The sequence below is a fragment of the Corvus hawaiiensis genome, chromosome 15, assembly GCF_020740725.1.
Source record: "Corvus hawaiiensis isolate bCorHaw1 chromosome 15, bCorHaw1.pri.cur, whole genome shotgun sequence".
NCBI lineage: Eukaryota > Metazoa > Chordata > Aves > Passeriformes > Corvidae > Corvus > Corvus hawaiiensis.
The window spans coordinates 16,350,640-16,370,852 of NC_063227.1; the positions used below are offsets into that span (position 1 = coordinate 16,350,640).

General features: G+C 42.5%; 1 protein-coding gene across 5 annotated transcripts in view; it reads left to right on the top strand.

The window, feature by feature from the left end:
- The window catches only part of TENM2 (teneurin transmembrane protein 2), a 740,257-nt gene extending 724,904 nt beyond the window's left edge, over positions 1 to 15,353 (top strand). For all 5 annotated transcript variants that reach the window (XM_048319587.1, XM_048319586.1, XM_048319590.1 and 2 more), the window contains 5 exons: positions 1,434 to 1,669; positions 6,635 to 6,931; positions 7,799 to 9,413; positions 12,075 to 12,205; positions 13,458 to 15,353. In XM_048319587.1, the coding sequence (XP_048175544.1) occupies positions 1,434 to 1,669; positions 6,635 to 6,931; positions 7,799 to 9,413; positions 12,075 to 12,205; positions 13,458 to 14,219 (3,041 nt within the window). In that variant the 3' untranslated portion in view covers positions 14,220 to 15,353. The remainder of the gene's footprint in view (positions 1 to 1,433; positions 1,670 to 6,634; positions 6,932 to 7,798; positions 9,414 to 12,074; positions 12,206 to 13,457) is intronic.
- The last annotated feature ends 4,860 nt before the right edge of the window (positions 15,354 to 20,213 follow it).

Below are 20,213 nucleotides of genomic sequence, written 5' to 3' on the forward strand. Positions count from 1 at the left end.
CCATAAAGCTTATTCCTAAAATGACAGGTCTTCAGGACAGGTAAGAGCCATTTTGCAGTCCTGCTTTGTGTCAAGTATGTATGGTCACTATCTGCTGGGGAAAGTTAGTCCTGCCACTGCCTCTTGGGTCAGGGTCACCTCACCCACTGGCATATTTCTCTGTACTTTCATGCAAAATTGGTCCTGACTTCAGTGCCACAGAGATGCAACCTGACTGCTGGATATGGCTGCCTGGGGGGGAAATCCTTCTGGAGAGGCTCAGGAAACCTTCTAGTAGAAGAAATCTTCCAAATTTTTACATTGCCATTAATCAGAGTGTAGAACAATCAGGGCAGTGGATGGTGTGGTGCCAGAGATGGCCCTTCCAAGAACAGTGTTACAGCCTGAGCATGGCAGGAGGCAACAGCAACAGAGGTTCAGAGTTTGTGTAGAGCTTTCCAGCACCACCCAGGCATTGTATCTGATGGAGTGAAGTCAGTTATCAAAGACAGTGAAAGGAATTTGGTGAGTGATGGGGCTTTTTAATTAAGATAAAATGTCACTGGAATGAGAATATCATCATCAAACAATAGTCTCCTCCTGACATAAATGTCAACATTTATAGACTATTCTACTGTGACAGGTCTGGTTACAAAGACTTAATTTCTCTTATACCAGATGATTAATTACGTAGGTGCTGTCCTTCTGTCAGGCAAATATTGATGTGTTGCTGACAGCTGCACACTGTGGCGCTCCATCCTGGCTGAGAGTGGACTTGGCTGTGTCCAACAGCTGGAGAACTGCTTGGCCAGAGGAGCACGGGATTGTTTCTGTAACTCTTCTCTGCCAGAGGCTGGGTGTGCACATCAGGCCAGTGTGGTTCTGGTGGGGAGGCAAGGAGGCAGGAGAGGGAACCACTGTGGCTGCCAGCTTGCACTGCTGGAGCCTCACACCTTGAGGATTTAAAGCCACACTGTAATTCTGTACAAAGCCTCTGCTTGGAGACAGTTTTTAAACAGAGGGAAACAAAAAGAAGAGGCACTTACTTCTTCCTACTTACAAAGAGTCCAGCAATCTTCTTCTTTTTCTTTTTGTCCTGGAGTTTAATGCTTTGTTGTTTATCCAGCAGTTCAGTTTTCAGGAGTTTTTGTTCATATCAGAAATAAATTACGTGGTTCAACACATATCACTGTGCATTTTGATTCACAATTAAGACTGAAGGGAAAACATAATGAAATAAACACAGTATCTCTCTGCAGGCTCACTGCTACACTACTTTTTTTTACATGAATCAGTAACATCTGTAATTTCCACCATAGTACCACGTAAATGGTAATTGCAGGCTGACTTCATTTAACATCAACAGGAGTGCAATAAAAAACCAATCAAATTAAGCTATATGTTTTCTTTATGACTGGAGTAGCTAAATTATTTTCTTTTCATTATTGCTGTAGATCAAGTGAGGAACAGCTACCAGCTCTGTAATAATGGTACTTTGAGAGTGATGTATGCCAATGGCATGAGCATTAGCTTTCACAGCGAACCTCATGTCCTGGCTGGGACTGTGACTCCCACCATAGGACGATGTAATATTTCTCTACCCATGGAAAATGGTTTAAACTCAATTGAATGGCGCCTGAGGAAGGAGCAGATTAAAGGCAAAGTGACAGTGTTTGGAAGAAAGCTCAGGGTAAGTAGAACCTGTTGTTACAATAATCACCTTTTCCTTTTCGGGCAGAAAATTAATTTTTTCATTTTGATGGACATTATTTGTTAAAAATGTACAACTCTGGGATTGTCTTTGGTGTGACACTGTTGGAGAGCTCAGTTGGCTGCATGGGATCATCTACTGCCATGAGCTATAGAGCTTTGTTACTAAAAGTATTCCAAAAGAGATTGGTAAATATACCTAGGATATTACAGATTCACAGAATCATCAATGTTGGAAGAGACCTTCAAGATCCTTTAGTCCAGCCATTAACCCAGCCCCACCATAATTGCCCTAAACTGTATCCCCAAATGCCATATCCAGGTGCTTCTTGAACACATCCAGAGATGGTGACTCCACCACCTCCCTGGGCAACTTATTCCGATGCCTGAACACTCTTCCAGGAAAAAAACGTTTTCACGTATCTAATCTGGACCTCCCCTGGTGGAATTTAAGGCCATTTCCTCTTGTCCTTTCATCTGAGATATGGCAGAAGAGATCGCCCCCCAGCCTGCTACTGCCTTTCAGGGACCTGTAGAGAGCAATTAGGTCTCCCCGAACCAACTTTTCTCCAGATTGAACACCCCCAGCTCCCTCAGCCACTCCTCAAAAGATGTATTCTAGAGCCTCCCCCTTGATTGCCCTGTTCCTGCAGAACACTCTGCCTCTCAAGGGGGTGGGAATCTGAGCACTCAGCACTTGTAAAACTGCCAGGGCAGACTTACCCGGCTGGTGCTGGGGAGCAAACACAACTACAGCTTGAGCTGCTGCTGTAAAATCCCCCTACAGACTCACTGAGACAGGTATGTTGTGTTTATTCCCTTTCCCAAATGTCACGATGGGAAAATAATTGCCATAATTACAAAATCATAAGCACAGGATAAGGAAGACAGTCAGGTCATGTAATCCATCACCTGCCAAATTAAAGATCTGCTGCATCTGGATTAATCCCATTCTGTGCTTTGCTGGCCTGATTTTCACTGATTTTTTTTGACTGGGCTACTTCAGTATGTGCAGTTTTGGAAGGGCTTTGAGATACTGGGCAGAAAACAAGTGTAGTACTGACCAAGTCCTCATTCTTTTAGCAATTCTTTCAACATCACTGAACATAAGATACAGTTTAGTGTGTTCAAGATCATATAGCAAATACAATATATGTAAACAATTATGTAATGACTTAGAAAAAAACCCATAATTACTTGGTTGTAAACTTTTATATTTTCCTATTGCTTAACATCTGATTTCCAGGGCTGAGTTAACAAGTCTTTCTTTATTCTCACAAATGCTCAGAATGTACTTCTTGGGGAGAGGGGGAAGGTTAGACAAAAAAATTGAATGAGACTAACAGCTAATCCGTAATGACTAAATTTCATGGCTGTGTAATTGATTTTTGATGTGTTGACCTGCAGCAGTTGATTAGAAGTGGAAAATAGATCAGCTCTGTGTTTTGACTATGTGTTCAAAATAAAAATAAATAGGATGCTGAAATGAAATTGCAGTAATCCTAACTCTCAATACGAAAAATCTAATAGAGGTACTTGTGGTAATTGGCTGAAGTTAAACACATCTTAGTGCTGAAGCCTTGCCTGAGATAGGTTTTCTTGCATCATGTTTATGGAAATCAAAACAATGTTTTATCTAGCAACACCTCAACATTTAATTGTCTCGTGTTAGTTCCTGTAACAATAATCACATACCCATTTAGCTCTTTTAAATGAAAATCACTATGAGATTATCACAAGTTGAGTGGACTAAAAATGAAATTTGAAAACGAGGGAGAAAGCATAGAATTTATTTGCATCTCATTTATTCTAATTCATCTTTATAAATTGTTTAGTGAATGAAGCAGAGCAAGTGTGTTGGAACATTGTGGGGAGCAGGTGGCAAGCAGGGGCAGCTGTGGCACACAGTGACACAGAGCAGGGCACTGCTGCAGAGCTGACAGAGCACCAGGGCCATCTCCTGGAGCCCCAGTTCAGATCCAGTGTGCCTGGAGGGGTGGGCATTCTGTGTGATTCACCTCTTAGCTGAGTACTTCACCTCGCTGTACTCTGAGGAGTGTTTGCTGGAGCCCATGCCCCTGTGCTTCAGTAGTGAAAGGGGGCTTATAAAAAAGATGGGGACAGACGTTTTTAGGGTCTATTGTGATAGGACAAGCTGTGGCAGCTTTAAACTAAGAGAGGGTAGATTTAAACTAGGTATACAGAAGAAATTTCTGCTGAGGGTGGTGAGGCACTGGCACAGGTTGCCCAGAGCAGTGGTAGATGCCCCATTCCTGGAAGCACTGAAGGTCAGGTTGGCAGGGCTCTGCACAGCCTGTTCCAGTTGAAGATGTCCCTGCTCAGTGCAGAGGGGTTGTACTGGCTGATCTTTGAAGGTCCCATCCAACCCAAAGCATTGGATGATTCTGAGTCCTCAGGCAGTGGTGCTGCCTGAGCCCAGGCTCTGCCCATCCGTGCTTTAGGCACATCCCAGCAGGACGTGTCGATCTCTTCACACCTGCCTGGGCACATTTCATGAACCTGAGAAAGGAACTGCACCTTTATCTTACCCACTCACTGTCTGCTGCTGTTTGATGCAGCACACGTTCAGTGTCTTGCAGCAGTTTCAGATAAAGTCTTGATAAGATTCCTGTCTGAAGAGTTTTTATTATGGTGCAGCATCATGTAAGTGATTTCTGTGGCCAGACCTTTCCAAGGCACAAAGGGCTCGTCCCTACAGCCTCTTCAGCAGCAGCCGAGGGAAAACCAGATGTGCACGTGGGTAGTGAACAAAAGAGAAAGGGCTTGTTGGGTAATCTGCAGTCCTGATACTTGTGACTGCTATTAGTGTTCCCAGGAAGGGTGGGAATTTGTCAGCCTGTTTGGGTTTCTATAATTAATATGATACTGCAATTACAGTCTCTGGTTTTACTTATTTTACAAATGCAAATGAAGTTACTGAATTATCCAAGCAGGTGATACTCGTGTGTGCATCTCCAAGTGATGTTTGCGTGTCTGCACAGCTCTTGTCTGTGTAATCATTTTTAAAACCCTATTTTTAAAACTAATTTTGTTTTCTACGGCAAAACCAAATAACTATTATTATGTTTTTGAGAAAAGAGAGGCTACCTGGAGTCAGACTTTCCTTCATGCAAATTACTACTGCAGTTACTGTAATGGAGGGAATGAACCCCAGAAATCCTGGCTGATTTATGAAGCTTCAGAAGTTACAAAAAACCAAAACAAGCAAAGCCCCCAAAGCTAAAATTCAGTTCATAATCTATCTGAAAGACATTTTTTTCTCTTTTTAGAAAATCTGCTCAACCTTAAGAACTTGGACTATTTCAGGCATACACTAACCCTTCAATTCTATAGCTAAATGTTTTTGAGAAGTGAAAGCTCTCTTCTGCTGATGAAAAGGGGTTTTTTAATGTCTCTGCCATCAGGGTTGATCCTTCAAAACAAGAGCAATCAGTTGAGAAACTACTGATGTTGAGTTTGGCTTCCCTGGCTTTGTTTTCATTACAAGGGGAGAGCAGAATATGACTTGTTTTGCCACAAGGTGTTTTAAAAAAAATATCTTTTCTGTGAATCACAGGGCAAGTTGTTGCTGGGATAACCTTAGGGAAAACCCACAGAAAAGAGCTTTTTTTCCTAGTAATTGCCCACTGAGGAAATGCAAACTGTTAAAGAGATTAATTTCATTAATGGAAAAAATTAGGATAATGAGCGATAATTTGAAATAATTATTTCTTTACAAACACAAAATTGTATTAATTTCAAATGTGTCTGTATAACTGAATTTCTACTGAGTTGGTTGTGGTGGGAATTGGGTTTACCCCTGCTAGTGAATATATATCAGAATAACTTTTATGTCCTCAAGAAAGGCTCAGGGTTAATATACATATTTTTTGATGTACAGTTTAATTTTGGATAAGAGGAAACGTTGCTTAATCAAAGCCACTGGAAAATATAAGCTAAAGAACAAATTCCCAGAAACTGATGAATACTGTTTAAGCAGTCATTGCACTGAAATTATATCTAATTTAAAAACTTCTACTTTCTTAATGATGCACCTACAATTAAATTACTTAAGAAGCTTTATCAGATTACAGCATTAGCCTGAATTCTTTGGCTTACCCCCCAGTGAATATATTTATGTATCTCTCATTATAGAACTCTCACTAGGAGCCTCCTCATTTGGCATTCTTATTCTCCTTTGCCTCTGTTTTGCTCTTTTATTTAAAAAAAAAAAAAAAATCTAGCACTGAAACACTTCTTGCTGTACTTTGAATGAAAATTTTAAAAAAAGAGGAGTTGGGGGTGAAGAAAAATACTTAACCTAATTGTTTAGCACCTTTGCTTTCAACACTTGAAGTCCATCTTTCCCAACCTGTATGATCAGTATTTTTAAGCCCATCCCACGTGAAGAATCTGTTGAATATTTGGGAAGTAAGCAAAGAAAATAGTAAATGAACAAATTCTAAGCAGGGTGTTGCAATTACAGAAGCCAAGTGGCTAAACCTCAATGAAGGCATAAAAATTTCTTCTGTTGTTCTTAAAGTGATTGTAGGGGAAAAGGGGAAAGAAATTTGATAGCAGAAATACAAAACCAAAAGAAAAATAGTAGAAAAGTAAAACAGAATAAGTAGAAAAATATTCCATGCAGAATAATTTGTTTCTCTGCACTTTAAGACCAAGGTGTGCACAGCGTCTGTCTGTTCTGTCCATAAGAGAAGCCTTTTTCTGTAGGATATCATCTCCCACGTTGCAGGAGATGGGAAATACCCCAGTAGAAACTCAAAAAAATTTGAATGCACTACTAAGTAGAAAGCAAAAGCCAGTGAACAGGAATCCTACACTTTTCCCAAAGGATTTCCCTGTTGTGCATCCTGTTTTCCCGCTGTAAATCCAGAGGGACGGCGTGCCCACCACGCACTGAGTGCAGCCTCCTTTCCTTCCGCAGGTGCACGGCAGGAACTTGCTGTCCATCGACTACGACCGCAACATCCGCACGGAGAAGATCTACGACGACCACCGGAAATTCACGCTGCGCATCATTTACGACCAGCTGGGCCGGCCCTTCCTGTGGCTGCCCAGCAGTGGCCTGGCTGCTGTCAACGTGTCCTATTTCTTCAATGGGCGCCTGGCGGGGCTGCAGCGCGGGGCCATGAGCGAGAGGACGGATATCGATAAGCAGGGCAGGATCGTGTCGCGCATGTTCGCCGACGGCAAAGTGTGGAGCTACACCTACCTGGAAAACGTAGGTGCTGGTGTGTCACCTCCTGACACGAGCTACGAGGACACAAAGTTCTATCCGGCTTCATAACACGTAACACACATACACAAAGTAGCTAAAAATTGATGTATCCCAGCTGTTAACAATCCCTTTGTACCTGGTCCCAAAATTCCTTATTTTTCAATTAGTCAACTGCATATGACTAATTCTTAATGGGAGATACTTTGTTCATGGTTTCTGTCTTTTAATATTTTCCTGCCATAGAATGGCAATAAATTAACACAATGAAATGGGCTTAATTAAGCCCAAAAATGCATGACTAAACCTGACAAAAGGTTCATGTAGAAACAGGAAATTCATCTCTAATTGTTTATTAAATGAAAGTATGGTAGTGCTTTTTTACTTAGCCTAATTAGCACACTTCAGTCATAAAAGTGTCTTAAATAAAGCAAAGCCACATATTGTTTTTCTTTTCCTTTCTTGTTGTTCTAAGTAAACCAGAGCTGATGTTCTCTGCTTAGTTCCTCACATATTTCACAGTAACAGTTGTGAATTACAACTGCTGGCAGAAAGATAAATCAAGTCATTTATCTAGCTCCTCTGCATTCCCCAGGAAAAAAAAATAAAAAAAAGTCCTCCTACAGGGAGGACAGCTCACAGGTTGCTAACCTACACTTTCTCTGGAGCGTCAGCATATTGATTTCCAAGGAGCAGATCCTCTCATCTGGCAATGTGACAATATTCCTGAGCAGCTCTGTGCCTCTGACTAGTCTATGTGATTCTCTTTGCGCTCATTTAACATTAGTGCCTCTCCAGTAAACTTTTCTTCAGTGCCCTCTCTCAGGCCACATGCTGATAGCTGGTAAGTGTTTGTTGTTGTTTTCCCTGCAGTCGATGGTGCTGCTGCTGCAGAGTCAGCGACAGTACATCTTCGAGTACGACTCCTCGGACCGCCTGCACGCCGTCACCATGCCCAGCGTGGCTCGGCACAGCATGTCCACTCACACCTCCGTCGGCTACATCAGGAATATCTATAACCCCCCCGAAAGCAACGCCTCCGTCATTTTTGATTACAGCGATGACGGGAGGATTCTGAAAACATCGTTTTTAGGTACTGGCCGACAAGTCTTCTACAAGTATGGAAAGCTATCCAAGCTGTCTGAAATTGTTTATGACAGCACGGCGGTTACTTTTGGATATGACGAAACTACAGGTGTCCTAAAAATGGTGAATTTGCAAAGTGGAGGATTTTCTTGTACAATTCGCTATCGGAAAATTGGTCCTCTTGTTGACAAACAAATCTACAGGTTCTCTGAAGAAGGAATGGTCAATGCAAGGTTTGATTACACATATCACGACAACAGCTTCCGAATTGCAAGCATCAAACCCATCATAAGTGAGACGCCTCTTCCAGTTGACCTTTACCGTTACGATGAGATTTCTGGCAAAGTAGAGCATTTTGGCAAATTTGGAGTTATTTATTATGATATAAACCAAATTATCACTACAGCAGTTATGACGCTGAGCAAGCACTTTGATACCCACGGGCGCATTAAAGAAGTGCAGTACGAAATGTTCCGGTCCCTGATGTACTGGATGACTGTGCAGTATGACAGCATGGGAAGGGTCACCAAAAGGGAGCTCAAACTCGGCCCCTACGCCAACACGACCAAGTACACCTATGACTACGATGGAGACGGGCAACTGCAGAGCGTGGCAGTCAATGACAGGCCCACCTGGCGCTACAGCTACGACCTGAACGGGAACCTCCACCTCCTGAATCCTGGAAACAGCGTCCGACTGATGCCGCTGCGCTATGACCTCAGGGACAGGATCACGCGCCTGGGGGACATCCCGTACAAGATCGATGACGACGGGTTCCTGTGGCAGCGGGGAGCGGATGTGTTTGAGTACAACTCCAAAGGGCTCCTGACAAGAGCTTACAACAAAGCAAATGGGTGGAGTGTTCAGTACCGCTACGATGGACTGGGCCGAAGGGCTTCCTGCAAGACCAACCTGGGGCATCATCTACAGTACTTCTATGCTGATCTTCACAACCCAACAAGGGTAACTCATGTCTACAACCATTCCAACTCTGAAATTACCTCTTTGTACTACGATCTGCAAGGCCACCTCTTTGCAATGGAGAGCAGCAGTGGGGAAGAGTATTATGTGGCCTCTGATAACACAGGCACTCCATTAGCCGTGTTCAGCATCAATGGCCTCATGATCAAACAGCTCCAGTACACGGCCTATGGGGAGATCTATTACGACTCTAACCCAGATTTCCAGCTGGTCATTGGGTTCCACGGAGGGCTGTACGATCCTTTAACCAAACTTGTGCACTTTACCCAAAGGGACTATGATGTACTGGCTGGGCGCTGGACATCTCCTGATTACACCATGTGGAAAAATATTGGCAAGGAACCTGCTCCTTTCAATCTGTACATGTTCAAGAGTAACAACCCTCTCAGCAATGAGCTGGATCTAAAGAATTATGTAACAGGTGAGACTTCTTCACATTGATTCATACATAGCACTACAGCTTGGAAGCTGATTTGGAAAAGAAATCCAGCTTCTCCTTACTAGCCCTTTGCTCAATCCTCCCATCACGTTTGAGTCATTTTCCTTTCTTGTGCTATGAAAAGGACTGGATATTTCTGATTCCTTGATACTGCCCTTCCCTGAACGAAGGACTCTAAGTGAGAAGCTATGACGAATTATGGAGGGAAAAAATAAAAATAAGTTTGCCTGAATATAAAATTTCAGCACAGCCATAGTGCTCTTCGTATTGAATTAGTACTATATAAACATGTGTTCATTCTAATTCTGTATTGAGAAAAGTGAAGTCATGTATAGAAATCACTGGCAGGTTGGTTCAGAATCACAAACCAGAACTGCTCCGATCCCCTTCTTTCAGGGCTACTTTCAAAATGAACTACTGACTGAGCCCATGGGCACATTATGAATTAGCACCAATAATGGATTTAATTAAACCTCTTTTTTCCATTTAACTTTTAATATGCAAACAGTCTTCAGTCTTTAAAATGAAATCCTTGATGTTTTTAAAGATTATTTCATCCTGAAAGACTAATAAGTGTTATGGATCGTGCAGAGCCGAGAAACAAAAGTAATTTTGATCACACATGTTAGAATTGGGTAAAACTTGTAACCCTTTCTGAATTAGGAATAATTTTTCACTTAGTAACATCACACAGTACTTGAACTAACTGCTGGCAGTTTCTAAAAGGAGAGGTAATTAATATGTCTTCAGGAAAAGCTTTTTTTCAGAATAGAATATGCAGTATACAATAATTAGAGTAGTGATACCATTTTTAAAAAGGAATGATCTTAATTTTAGGAGTGATTTGAATTTCAAGAAAAGTGTGCATCTTCTTCAAAGGAAATCATAGCAAGTTTCATTAGTACATTGCAACCTAATAGTAGGTGTAACACACCACAGGTTCTAGTGGAGCTACTTTGCAGTTAGGAGATAATGCAATTTGTATCTGATAGTGTGAAAATACTGGTGACTAAAATTACCTTGGGATCAAATTCTGTTTTCCGAAATTCAACAAAAGTCCTATTTTCATCCACCACCCTTTGATTTTGATTTTCAATATCATCTTATTGTATTTTGCTACATTGTGAAATTGTATTTATTTAATTTATCCATCCACTAGATGAAATCTAATAAGATAAATTGCATTTAGGAACAACACACACCTTGTAGTCTGTAAAAATACTTCATCGGTGGTGCAGATATTTGTTGCTGTAGGACCAAACAGATTATCTTCGACAAGAAGTGATTATGGTGGCACCTTTGTTGTCATAGTTTAAAAAGAAAACAAAGAACAAAAAAAACCCACCAAAAACCCTCCCCCCCATCCATTCTTACTGTTAACCCTGACACTGCTTTATTTACAGGTTTTGCTGAAAACAAATTTCTGTAGCAATTGCAGTGCTGCAAAGCACATTAGCTCTGCAAAACAGTAACTGTTTTGTATATAGGTCCTCCTCTGGTTTCTGTGGAATTAGAGCAGCCTAGTGAATTGTTCAGGAGATGCCATCTTACCATAAATTAGATTGAAGCCTTATAAGGAGCAGTAAGCCTGTGCTGTCCAAAGGTTCAGGAAAAATACAGTCAGCACTGTGTGATGGGAGGTGGATACAGTTACCTTTGTAGAGGCAGAGTATTTTACTACTTATTTTAGAATAAGAATGGCTAAGAAAAAAAGGATTTTTGGGGAAAACAGGCTTTGCAACAGCTCAGCTCTCAGAAGTGGCAATAGCAGCATCAGGAGCCAGTGTAGGCCAGCGAGAAGAGATGGCCGCTGGGAAAGACAGGAGAGGTTTTTAAGAAAAAGTGCTCATGAATTCAGGAAACTGGAATGTAAAATGGGGTCGTAGACTCTTTTCTTTTTTGTTAAAAGCGTCATTTGGATAGCTAAAATACATCATTAGTTCTTAATACCTGCTGAGTGAGAATTACTGTTATTAACTTAGTTACTTAACTTTTTCAGCTAGATCTGAGGGCAGAGTTTTCCCGGTTGAACCCACATCTGCAACTTGCCGAGGCTCACCTCAGAGCTGAGCTGTAACCCTCCCACACAGCTCCTATTTTCCCTGGAGGGATGGGGAGGATACTCTTGGTGCCTAAATTTAGACATCTGATTTACAAGTCTAGCTTCTCACTGCTTTTAATGGAGCCTCCTGAGACCCGATGACTGCTGATAGAAGTAGGACATAGAAGAGAAGCCATGACTTTCCCCAAAGGACTTTGCAGATGTTTTTAGAGTGTTAACCTAATAAAACATCATTATACAATACAGTTTATAGGTTACATATAGTAGCCGCATCAGAAGGTGTCAGAGATGGAACAAGTACTGCATACTGTAAAATGTTTGGATAATTCATGTGCTCTAATGGAAAAGAATGAAAGAGCTGGTATATCCCTGATGAATTATTTAGGGTAAATTCAACCCAGTATTTCCTGTGCCTATTCATGGTGGATTTCTACAGTTCTGTAAAGTTCCACACTATAATATTAATTGTGACTTCAGTTGCTACTTTAAATTAAGGATGTCAAAGATGGATTTCCTAATTTATTTCCTCTATTTGTTACACATGTGTGTTTCTCACTTGGCTGCTTTCTTTTGATTTTTAGATGTCAAGAGCTGGTTGGTGATGTTTGGATTTCAGCTTAGCAACATCATTCCTGGTTTCCCCAGAGCAAAAATGTACTTTGTGTCACCACCATACGAGCTGTCTGAGAGTCAAGCGTGTGAAAATGGACAGGTAGGCAGAACTATTAAGTTACTTTTTTGGATAAATCTGCCCCACTCTATGGATAGAATTGCTGGCTCTTCTGTAGTTACACAGAAGGCCAAGCATTTAATTCAGTGTAAAGTGAAGTGGGTATAGCTAGATTTTATACTAATGAACATATGCCTTTCTTGCCAGCCTTCGTTGTTATCATAATTACAGTGTCATTAGTTTGTCTTTTATTGAGTTATTCCTTGATTAACAAGTTGTAACTTGATTAACTTGATTAGCAATGACAAAGGGAGACTTTGTCAGGGTGATTTATCATCTCTTGTACCTCTGGTAAAACCATCCTAATAATGTGTTGCAATAAGCTTAGGTTGGTACTTGTTTTACTGGTAAAAAAGGGTTCTACTTCTCATCCTGTAAGAGGTTTTCTTACCATTTTTTGTCATTTTTCTAGTTAGAGGTTTTGATTTGCTACTCCGTTTAACTTCAGTTACAGCATTTGTAGTTACTTTTCAGGTTAAGGGTGCACAATAGTATATGGGTTTAACTTTTATAATAAATTCCAATCCATTAATAAACTTTAGAAGAGTACTAGGCCAATTCCAAACCTACTCTTTGCTAGACTTACTTCATTTTTGTGGTAATACAATGGAAATTATCATATAAACCTGGGCATACCACCTCCTCAGGCTTCTAAGTCATTTGAGAGTCCAGACCCCCTCTTCAAGAAGCTTTGGCGCTTTTGGGCCCAAATTTCATCTATTTTCAAAAAAAATTTACATTCATAAGCATTTTACTTATATATACTGGTTGAAATCTCTGGGGAAAAGTGTCCACAAATTAAATGCCACCTTTTAATACATTAATTCTATTTGCTTTCAGCTCTGATTAAAATTGTGCTAGACTTGGGTCTTTCTTATTCTTGTACTGGGCATTATATGATTGGCCAAAATTGCAAAGTGTGGTGCATATATGCTACAGAGGGTGATGAGAAATATTTTATTTGGTCTTACAGATGACAGAATAATTTGCTGAATGAGTATTTACCTGATTCTGAACAAGAGCTAGATGGATGGATGGATGGATGGATGGATGGATGGATGGATGGATGGATGGATAACTGAGGGTGGTCTTTTGAAGTATAGAACTTATCTCTGCATGTCTTTCCTTTAAAAAAGCAAAGCAAAGATCATTATTTGTCTCTGAAATGAGTATTGTTCAGACCTGCATCTTCTTTGGTGTTTTGTTTTGTTTTGTTTTGTTTTGCTCTCCCCAGCTAATTACAGGAGTGCAACAGACAACAGAACGACACAACCAGGCTTTCATGGCTCTGGAGGGACAGGTCATATCTAAAAGATTACATGCCAAAATTAGAGAAAAAGCAGGTCACTGGTTCGCCACAAGCACTCCCATCGTGGGGAAAGGAATCATGTTTGCCGTGAAGGAAGGCCGTGTAACCACTGGCGTTTCCAGCATAGCCACAGACGACAGCAGGAAAATCGCCTCTGTCCTGAACGGCGCTCACTACCTGGAGAAGATGCACTACAGCATCGAGGGCAAGGACACCCACTACTTCGTGAAGGTCGGCTCGGCCGACAGCGACCTCGTCACCCTGGCCATGACCAGCGGGAGGAAGGTCCTGGACAGCGGCATCAACGTCACCGTCTCCCAGCCCACGCTGCTTGTCAGCGGGAGGACTCGAAGGTTTACGAATGTTGAGTTTCAGCATTCCACCCTGCTGATCAACATCCGCTACGGACTGACCGCCGACACGCTGGACGAGGAGAAGGCCAGAGTGTTAGACCAGGCTCGGCAGCGAGCCCTGGCCTCGGCCTGGGCCAAGGAGCAGCAGAAGGCGCGGGACGGACGAGAGGGCAGCCGCGTATGGACAGACGGAGAGAGGCAGCAGCTCCTGAACACGGGAAGGGTTCAAGGTTACGAGGGATATTATGTCCTGCCTGTGGAGCAGTACCCAGAGCTAGCAGACAGTAGCAGCAACATCCAGTTTTTAAGACAGAATGAAATGGGAAAGAGGTAACAAATTAACCTGCTGTCATCCTTTGCTGGATGAATCAGTAGTCATAACTGTTATCTCCTCTCCTAAGGAGATGAAGACCTAAATGGGGCACTAGGCTGAGCTACTCTGGGATAGGAAGTGGCAAAAAAGCTCATATTTTTTGAGTTAAATGCTACTGTTCAAGTGATTAAAAACCACATCCTGAAGTGGACTAAAGCCAGACTGAAAACTCTTAACCGTACAAATTAAAAAGTACCCCTGAAATATTACCCACTTGTTCTGGGTCTAAAGAAAAACAAAAAGAAGGCCTCGTATTGTATTACCTCACTCCATTCACACGTGAGCAAACTAAGAAATCCAAGTGGGCCACTTTCACTAACCAGCTGATGAAACACAGATGATTCAGACTGCTTGTTTGATAAATATCCAAGAGGTTTTCATTTAAAGCAAAATACAGGTGCATTTAAAACATGACTTTGGGGTGATTTGTGTGTAGCAACTGGAGGACAAATGAAATGCAAGTGAGAGCGCACTGGAAATAGCAAAGGAAAATATATTTAAAAGTAACAAAACCACACTTGCACTCTGACCCTCCACTTGTCTGGCTTGAAGCTTAACTTATTCAAAGAGGGCAGAGTGTAAAGTTACATTCAAAATGGTGGCTATAAATCACTACAGATAAATTTCATACTCTGTTTGTCTTTGAAGATTTCCATTGTGGACAGTATAACACAGTTACAGGGTGTAGTCTGTTTAGATTCAGTAGTTTGTTGGTATCAGTTCCAGTAGAGCTGTGGGCATTGTGTTACACTATTGCAAATGGGCACCACGTCAGATCACCCTGTACATACATCAGCCAGAAGGCACAATCACTGTTTCAGATTTAAAAATTATTAGTGTGTTTGTTTGGTCAAGAAACTGAGACAATCACATTACGGTCACCACAAAAAAAAAACAAAAAAAAAAGAAAAAAAAAAGTCTAATAAGAACTTTGGTACAAGAACTTTTTTGTAATATACATGTATGAATTGTTCATTGAGTTTTTATATTAATTTTAATTTGCTGCTAAGCAAAGACTAGAGACAGGCAAAGATAATTTATGGCAAAGTGTTTAAATTGTTTATACATAAATAAAGTCTCTAAAACTCCTGTGAATTAGTTGTCTTCCATTGCAAAATCTTGTAAAAGTGATTCATGTCTGGCTGTCGTCTAATGCACACAGCATTTTATATGTGGAAATGACTTCTTGTGGTTCCATGGATCCTGCAGGCGGCTGGTCCTTTGATCTCTAGGCAAGCAAAGTCCTTCACACACATCACCCAAAAATCTCCTTAGGACACAGGAGAAAATTGGTAAATGCTTTAAAAATTCTCTCTCTGTACCTCATGACTAGCAACCCTCAAACTGCTGTGTTTCAATTCTGGAATTAGTTTAATTGCACTGAAGTAACCTCTAAACAGTTTGAAAGAGTAGTAACATAATATTAAATGGTACATGCAAGACTGTGCTGTGAGCCAGGAAGTCTCCATGAAATCTGTCTTCTTTGGGAGATTGCTTATTTCTACCACATTTAAAAATGGGAGGTAAGATCAAAGACCCTCTTCTAAGCAAACAGTCACTCCTGGTGATGATAAAAGGGAGCCATCCATCACCCAGAGCCCTGCCGCTTTAATCTCATTTAAGTATGTAGCTAGGGAGCTCTACTTAATTTTGAGAACAGTTTTGCTTTTGGGGTTGCAAATGAGGTTTTTAATGATTCATGATACCAACAGAGATGCTCGAGTTGATTATGGGCATAAATTCACTCCAGTGCATTTTTAAAGCCGAACAGTTCAGTGCCTGTGTGGTGCAACACTCAGAAAGCACATTCAATTTTTTCTGTGCAAACAAGAGCCACACTGCTCTGACCAGGGGTTACACCTACATGTTCACCCCATGGGCAACCCCAGCCCTGTTACTCATCCTCTGAAGATGAAGTCTGGCTGCATTTTCTGATTTAAGTCCTGATTGTCCATCAAGGCAGGTGTTTTCTTTGCTGAAGGGCTTGGAGTGCTGTTACATTAGTCTGTTCTTTACAAGTGAAATCTCTTAAGGAAGTGTTTTTTTAATGGAGGCATAAAACATGAAATCACAAGGTGGAGACACTTTACATTACTGCAGTTTGTCTGGATTACCTGGTAAACTGCTTAGCTCATTTTTTGGGATAGAATTTTTCTTGCAATTTGAGAGGGTTGAAATGAGAACCTGTTGCATAGTCCCCAGTGTCCTTCATTCTGTTACCATTCTCCTAAAGCTGAAACTCTTCAGAACTGGAGATTCTGCTACTTCAAAAGGGAACTCAGTTAAGCTAAAAGGGAAGCATCCTTTGAATATTAATGGCTATCAGAGGAGATGTAACAAATTTCAGGGGATGCACTCCCTACTCATCTCCTTTGCAACTAACATACACCATCAGGATGTTCCTAAACACAGTTTTGGGAGGTGCTGCTAAATTCTCACCAGAGATCATCAATCCAGGGCTAGCTGTAGTTTCCAAAACCTGTGTGCAGCTTAGTACAGGTCCTGTGGGAAGCCCCAGCAAAATACTTGAGCTCTGAGGCCCTGCTTCCCATCGTGCTGGAGCTGACCGAGGTCACTCCCAGCTCTGCCCCTCAGCTCTGCTGCTTCACTTGCCTTGTGTCCCATACAGTACATGGACTACCCAGCCTGTCCTTTTGGCAAGTAAACTGCACTGTATCTAGTGACTTAGAGAACCTTGTGTGGTGCACCAAAGAGATTGGAGGAATTGCTGTATTTTTTGTAATTATGACAAAACAGCAAAATTCTCTCATGTCTGGAAAAAACAGCTGACTGGTAGAGCCCATCCTAAAGGGGTTTTCACTTAACAAATGAGGGAGGTAACTGGACTGGTGTGGCCATGGCCAGCTCTCTTGTGGTCCCATCTGGGTTTCCAATTTCTTGAGACATCTGTTTCTCCCTCTTTCTTTCTACAACCTTCCTTTTCTTCACCTGCCTCAAACTGGTATCTCCCGTTCCTCTCAAAGCTCTTGCTTTTCCTCTCTCTTCCTTGCTACACTTTTCTGTATGGAATAGATGCTTAACCTAAAGCACTGCCAAGGAGACGTGAACTGGATTCTTCATATGAGGGAGTAGTTAAGTGGTGGCTTTTACAGTGACATTGTGTCTGTGTCCCTGTAGCACCATGACTGGGACAGAGCAGGGGCACCCATCAAAGGACCTGGCCTGGGAAGCACTCCTGGCAGTGGGAAGGCACAGAGCACGAGCTCAGGCCAGCCTAAGCACCACGAACACGGGTTTGCTCTCCCAACTCGCTCGAGTGCAAGCTGAGTTGTTTGCAGGGAGAGCAAGAATCCAAGAACAGGCTTCTGTTTGACACTAAAACCAGATGGAGAATCAGCATTAGAGTACATTTCCTTTTTTCCTATTGGATTGCTGTAACTGAAGGAATTTAGTATTTATAACTTTGCACTTCAGCTTGGAAAAAAACCCCTTGTATTGTTTCCTGACTTAGCTCAGAGAGTAGACCGGCTGTGGGGGTAGGCACGTGTCTCAGCACACCCCGCTCCTCACCACCACAGGTGTTTTGCCTCTCGGCATGGCACCCGTGGCACTTTGGCCACATGATGGCAGTTCTGCCCACAAGACACCCAGAGGCACCAGCCTTTGCTTCCTGGCACTGCCTTGCCCACACCAGTCCCCAGCAGTGCCCTGACAGCCTTCCTTAGAGTGTTGGTGCCTCCCAGATTAAGGCACACACAGACATTCTTCCTAAAGCTGGGCCAGACAGTGGATCCACAGTATTCTTTTGGGAATAAGTAAAGAGAAGGAAGCATTTAGGTCTTTTTTTTTTTTTTTTTTTGCTACCTATAGTGCAGTGGCTGACACAACAGCACACACTGGGCTCTCAGAGTGCACAGAGCCAGACTGAAACCAGCATGGGAGCCTGGCTCTGGTACTTCCAGTTTTCACCTCCCATCCCTTGGGAAATGCAGCCTCTCAGAAGTTTCCTGATAGAAATGACTGTGCCAACACCATTCTACCTCTGTAAGCCAAGCCTCTGACCTTCATGTAGTCCAGGCTCATCACTGCTGTAAGAACAGAAGAGCCAGATATCCCTCACTTCCCCCACACATGACTATAACACTGCCTTTCAATGCTCTTCATGTTTGTCAGTCATTTCCTGTTTAGGAATCCAAGAAAACCACATTGGGATACAATGGCACTGAATGATTTGCATTAACTGCTTTGTGCTGGAATTTCTGTAAGGTTGACCCCTTTGACAACAGTCTCACAACAGTTCTCAAATAAGCACTCAGTAATGATCAGACCTGGGAATATGTTCAACACACAACCTTGAGGGTACAGCCCTAGGAAACTCCAAAGGTAAAGTTTCAGTCACTGAATTGTACTGTCCTATGTTCATCTGGTGATCTTGCATGAGAACCCCACGTGAAGGTCAGTCATAGACTCAGGTGACCTTTGCTTGAACTGTGACTCTGTTCAAAGGGGAGATTTTACCTTACAAACTAAGGCAGGTGTAATGAAGGGGTACCAGGACCTCTCTGCCTCTGAGCTGCCTCCAGACTTTTATGCCAATAAAAGTTCTTTCCCAGCCTCTTCAAGTACAGCCTGCAGCATAAAAGTTCCTTATTTACAAGGATTGCTTAGTTTAAACCTTACTCACTGCATTTGAAACCTGCTACTCCTCTGGAACCAAACTCACTTCTCCACCTCTGTGGCACCAAGTTCCTAGGTCAGCAGAAGAGGGTCAGCATCCATCACAGTACAGATGCTGACACAGCTTCAGATGTTTTTACTCTGCACATCTCTGTATTAGCAGCAAGATCTCAGAGCCTTACAGCCACTTTCAGCCCACAGAAAACACTGAAGGAGCATGGGCAGGTGGCTCCACTGGCAGGGTCTCTCTGAAGGCTCTGCTGCTGGCTGTACCAATATACAGACATATATCGTATGCTGTAACTGCTTGTTTAGGTCACTAATATCAGAACACTTTTCTCTCCCTCCCCCTGTATGTCTGTCATCTCCCTAATGAGCATAGTTACATGCAACGTTTGAGCATGACTAAGAGCTCTAGGAAGGCAAATACCATTGCCAGTGTCAAAGCACCAACTCCCCAGTGTTGATAAAGCCTTTTCTGCTTCTGCCTAACCCAGCACAGCAGTGCTGGGCACAGCTGGAGTTGTGGTCATGAGCTGTGTGTGTCTACAGCAACACCTGGCAGGTGATTACCTGGGCTGCTGGAAGAGCAAGTGGTATTTAACAAGCAGCTGAGACTGGGTGACACAAAAGTCATCACAGAGTGCTTTACAGCACCCTCACAGCTGGGCCCATCACACTCAGGGGTTAGGTTGGTAATTTTAATCTCAGTTGACCGAGAGCTCACTGTGTCAGCTCAGCTTCCCCACCACAATCACCAAAAATAAGCAAAACCACAGAGGTGGAGGCACCTTGTGATGTGCTCAGGTACCCCAGCCAGGTGTTCAGCCAGATGACCAGCAAGGAAACATCTTGGCAGGAAAGGCAGGTTCTGGACCCTGCCAGCCTCTCCCACACACAGTTTAGGGTCTGCCTGCCAGTACCCTGCAGGCTGCTCAGTCTTCTCCACCACCAGCCCCAGGAGCCTCTTCTCACCTGGTGAATGTGGGGATTGCACCAGGGCAAGAGTCAGTGCCCAGCAGATGCCCTGCACCCACACATGTGCTCCATTCACCTGGAGCTCAGCAGGTGCCACAGCCCTGCCCAGGCTTCCCCACACCTCCTGCAGCAGGAATGGGGTGTTACTCTTCAAAACATACATCTAATGTCACAGGTGAGACTTACCCTCATTTCCTTGTTCATTAAGGTATTTGAGTAGCACCTTAGGAAGATTTAATGGTTAGAGTCAGGCTACTTCTGAGCCAAGGAAGGGGACAAAAAAAAGCAAGTAATAAAGCAAAATGTGGTAAAAACACCATGAGAGAGAGCTGTGTGCCA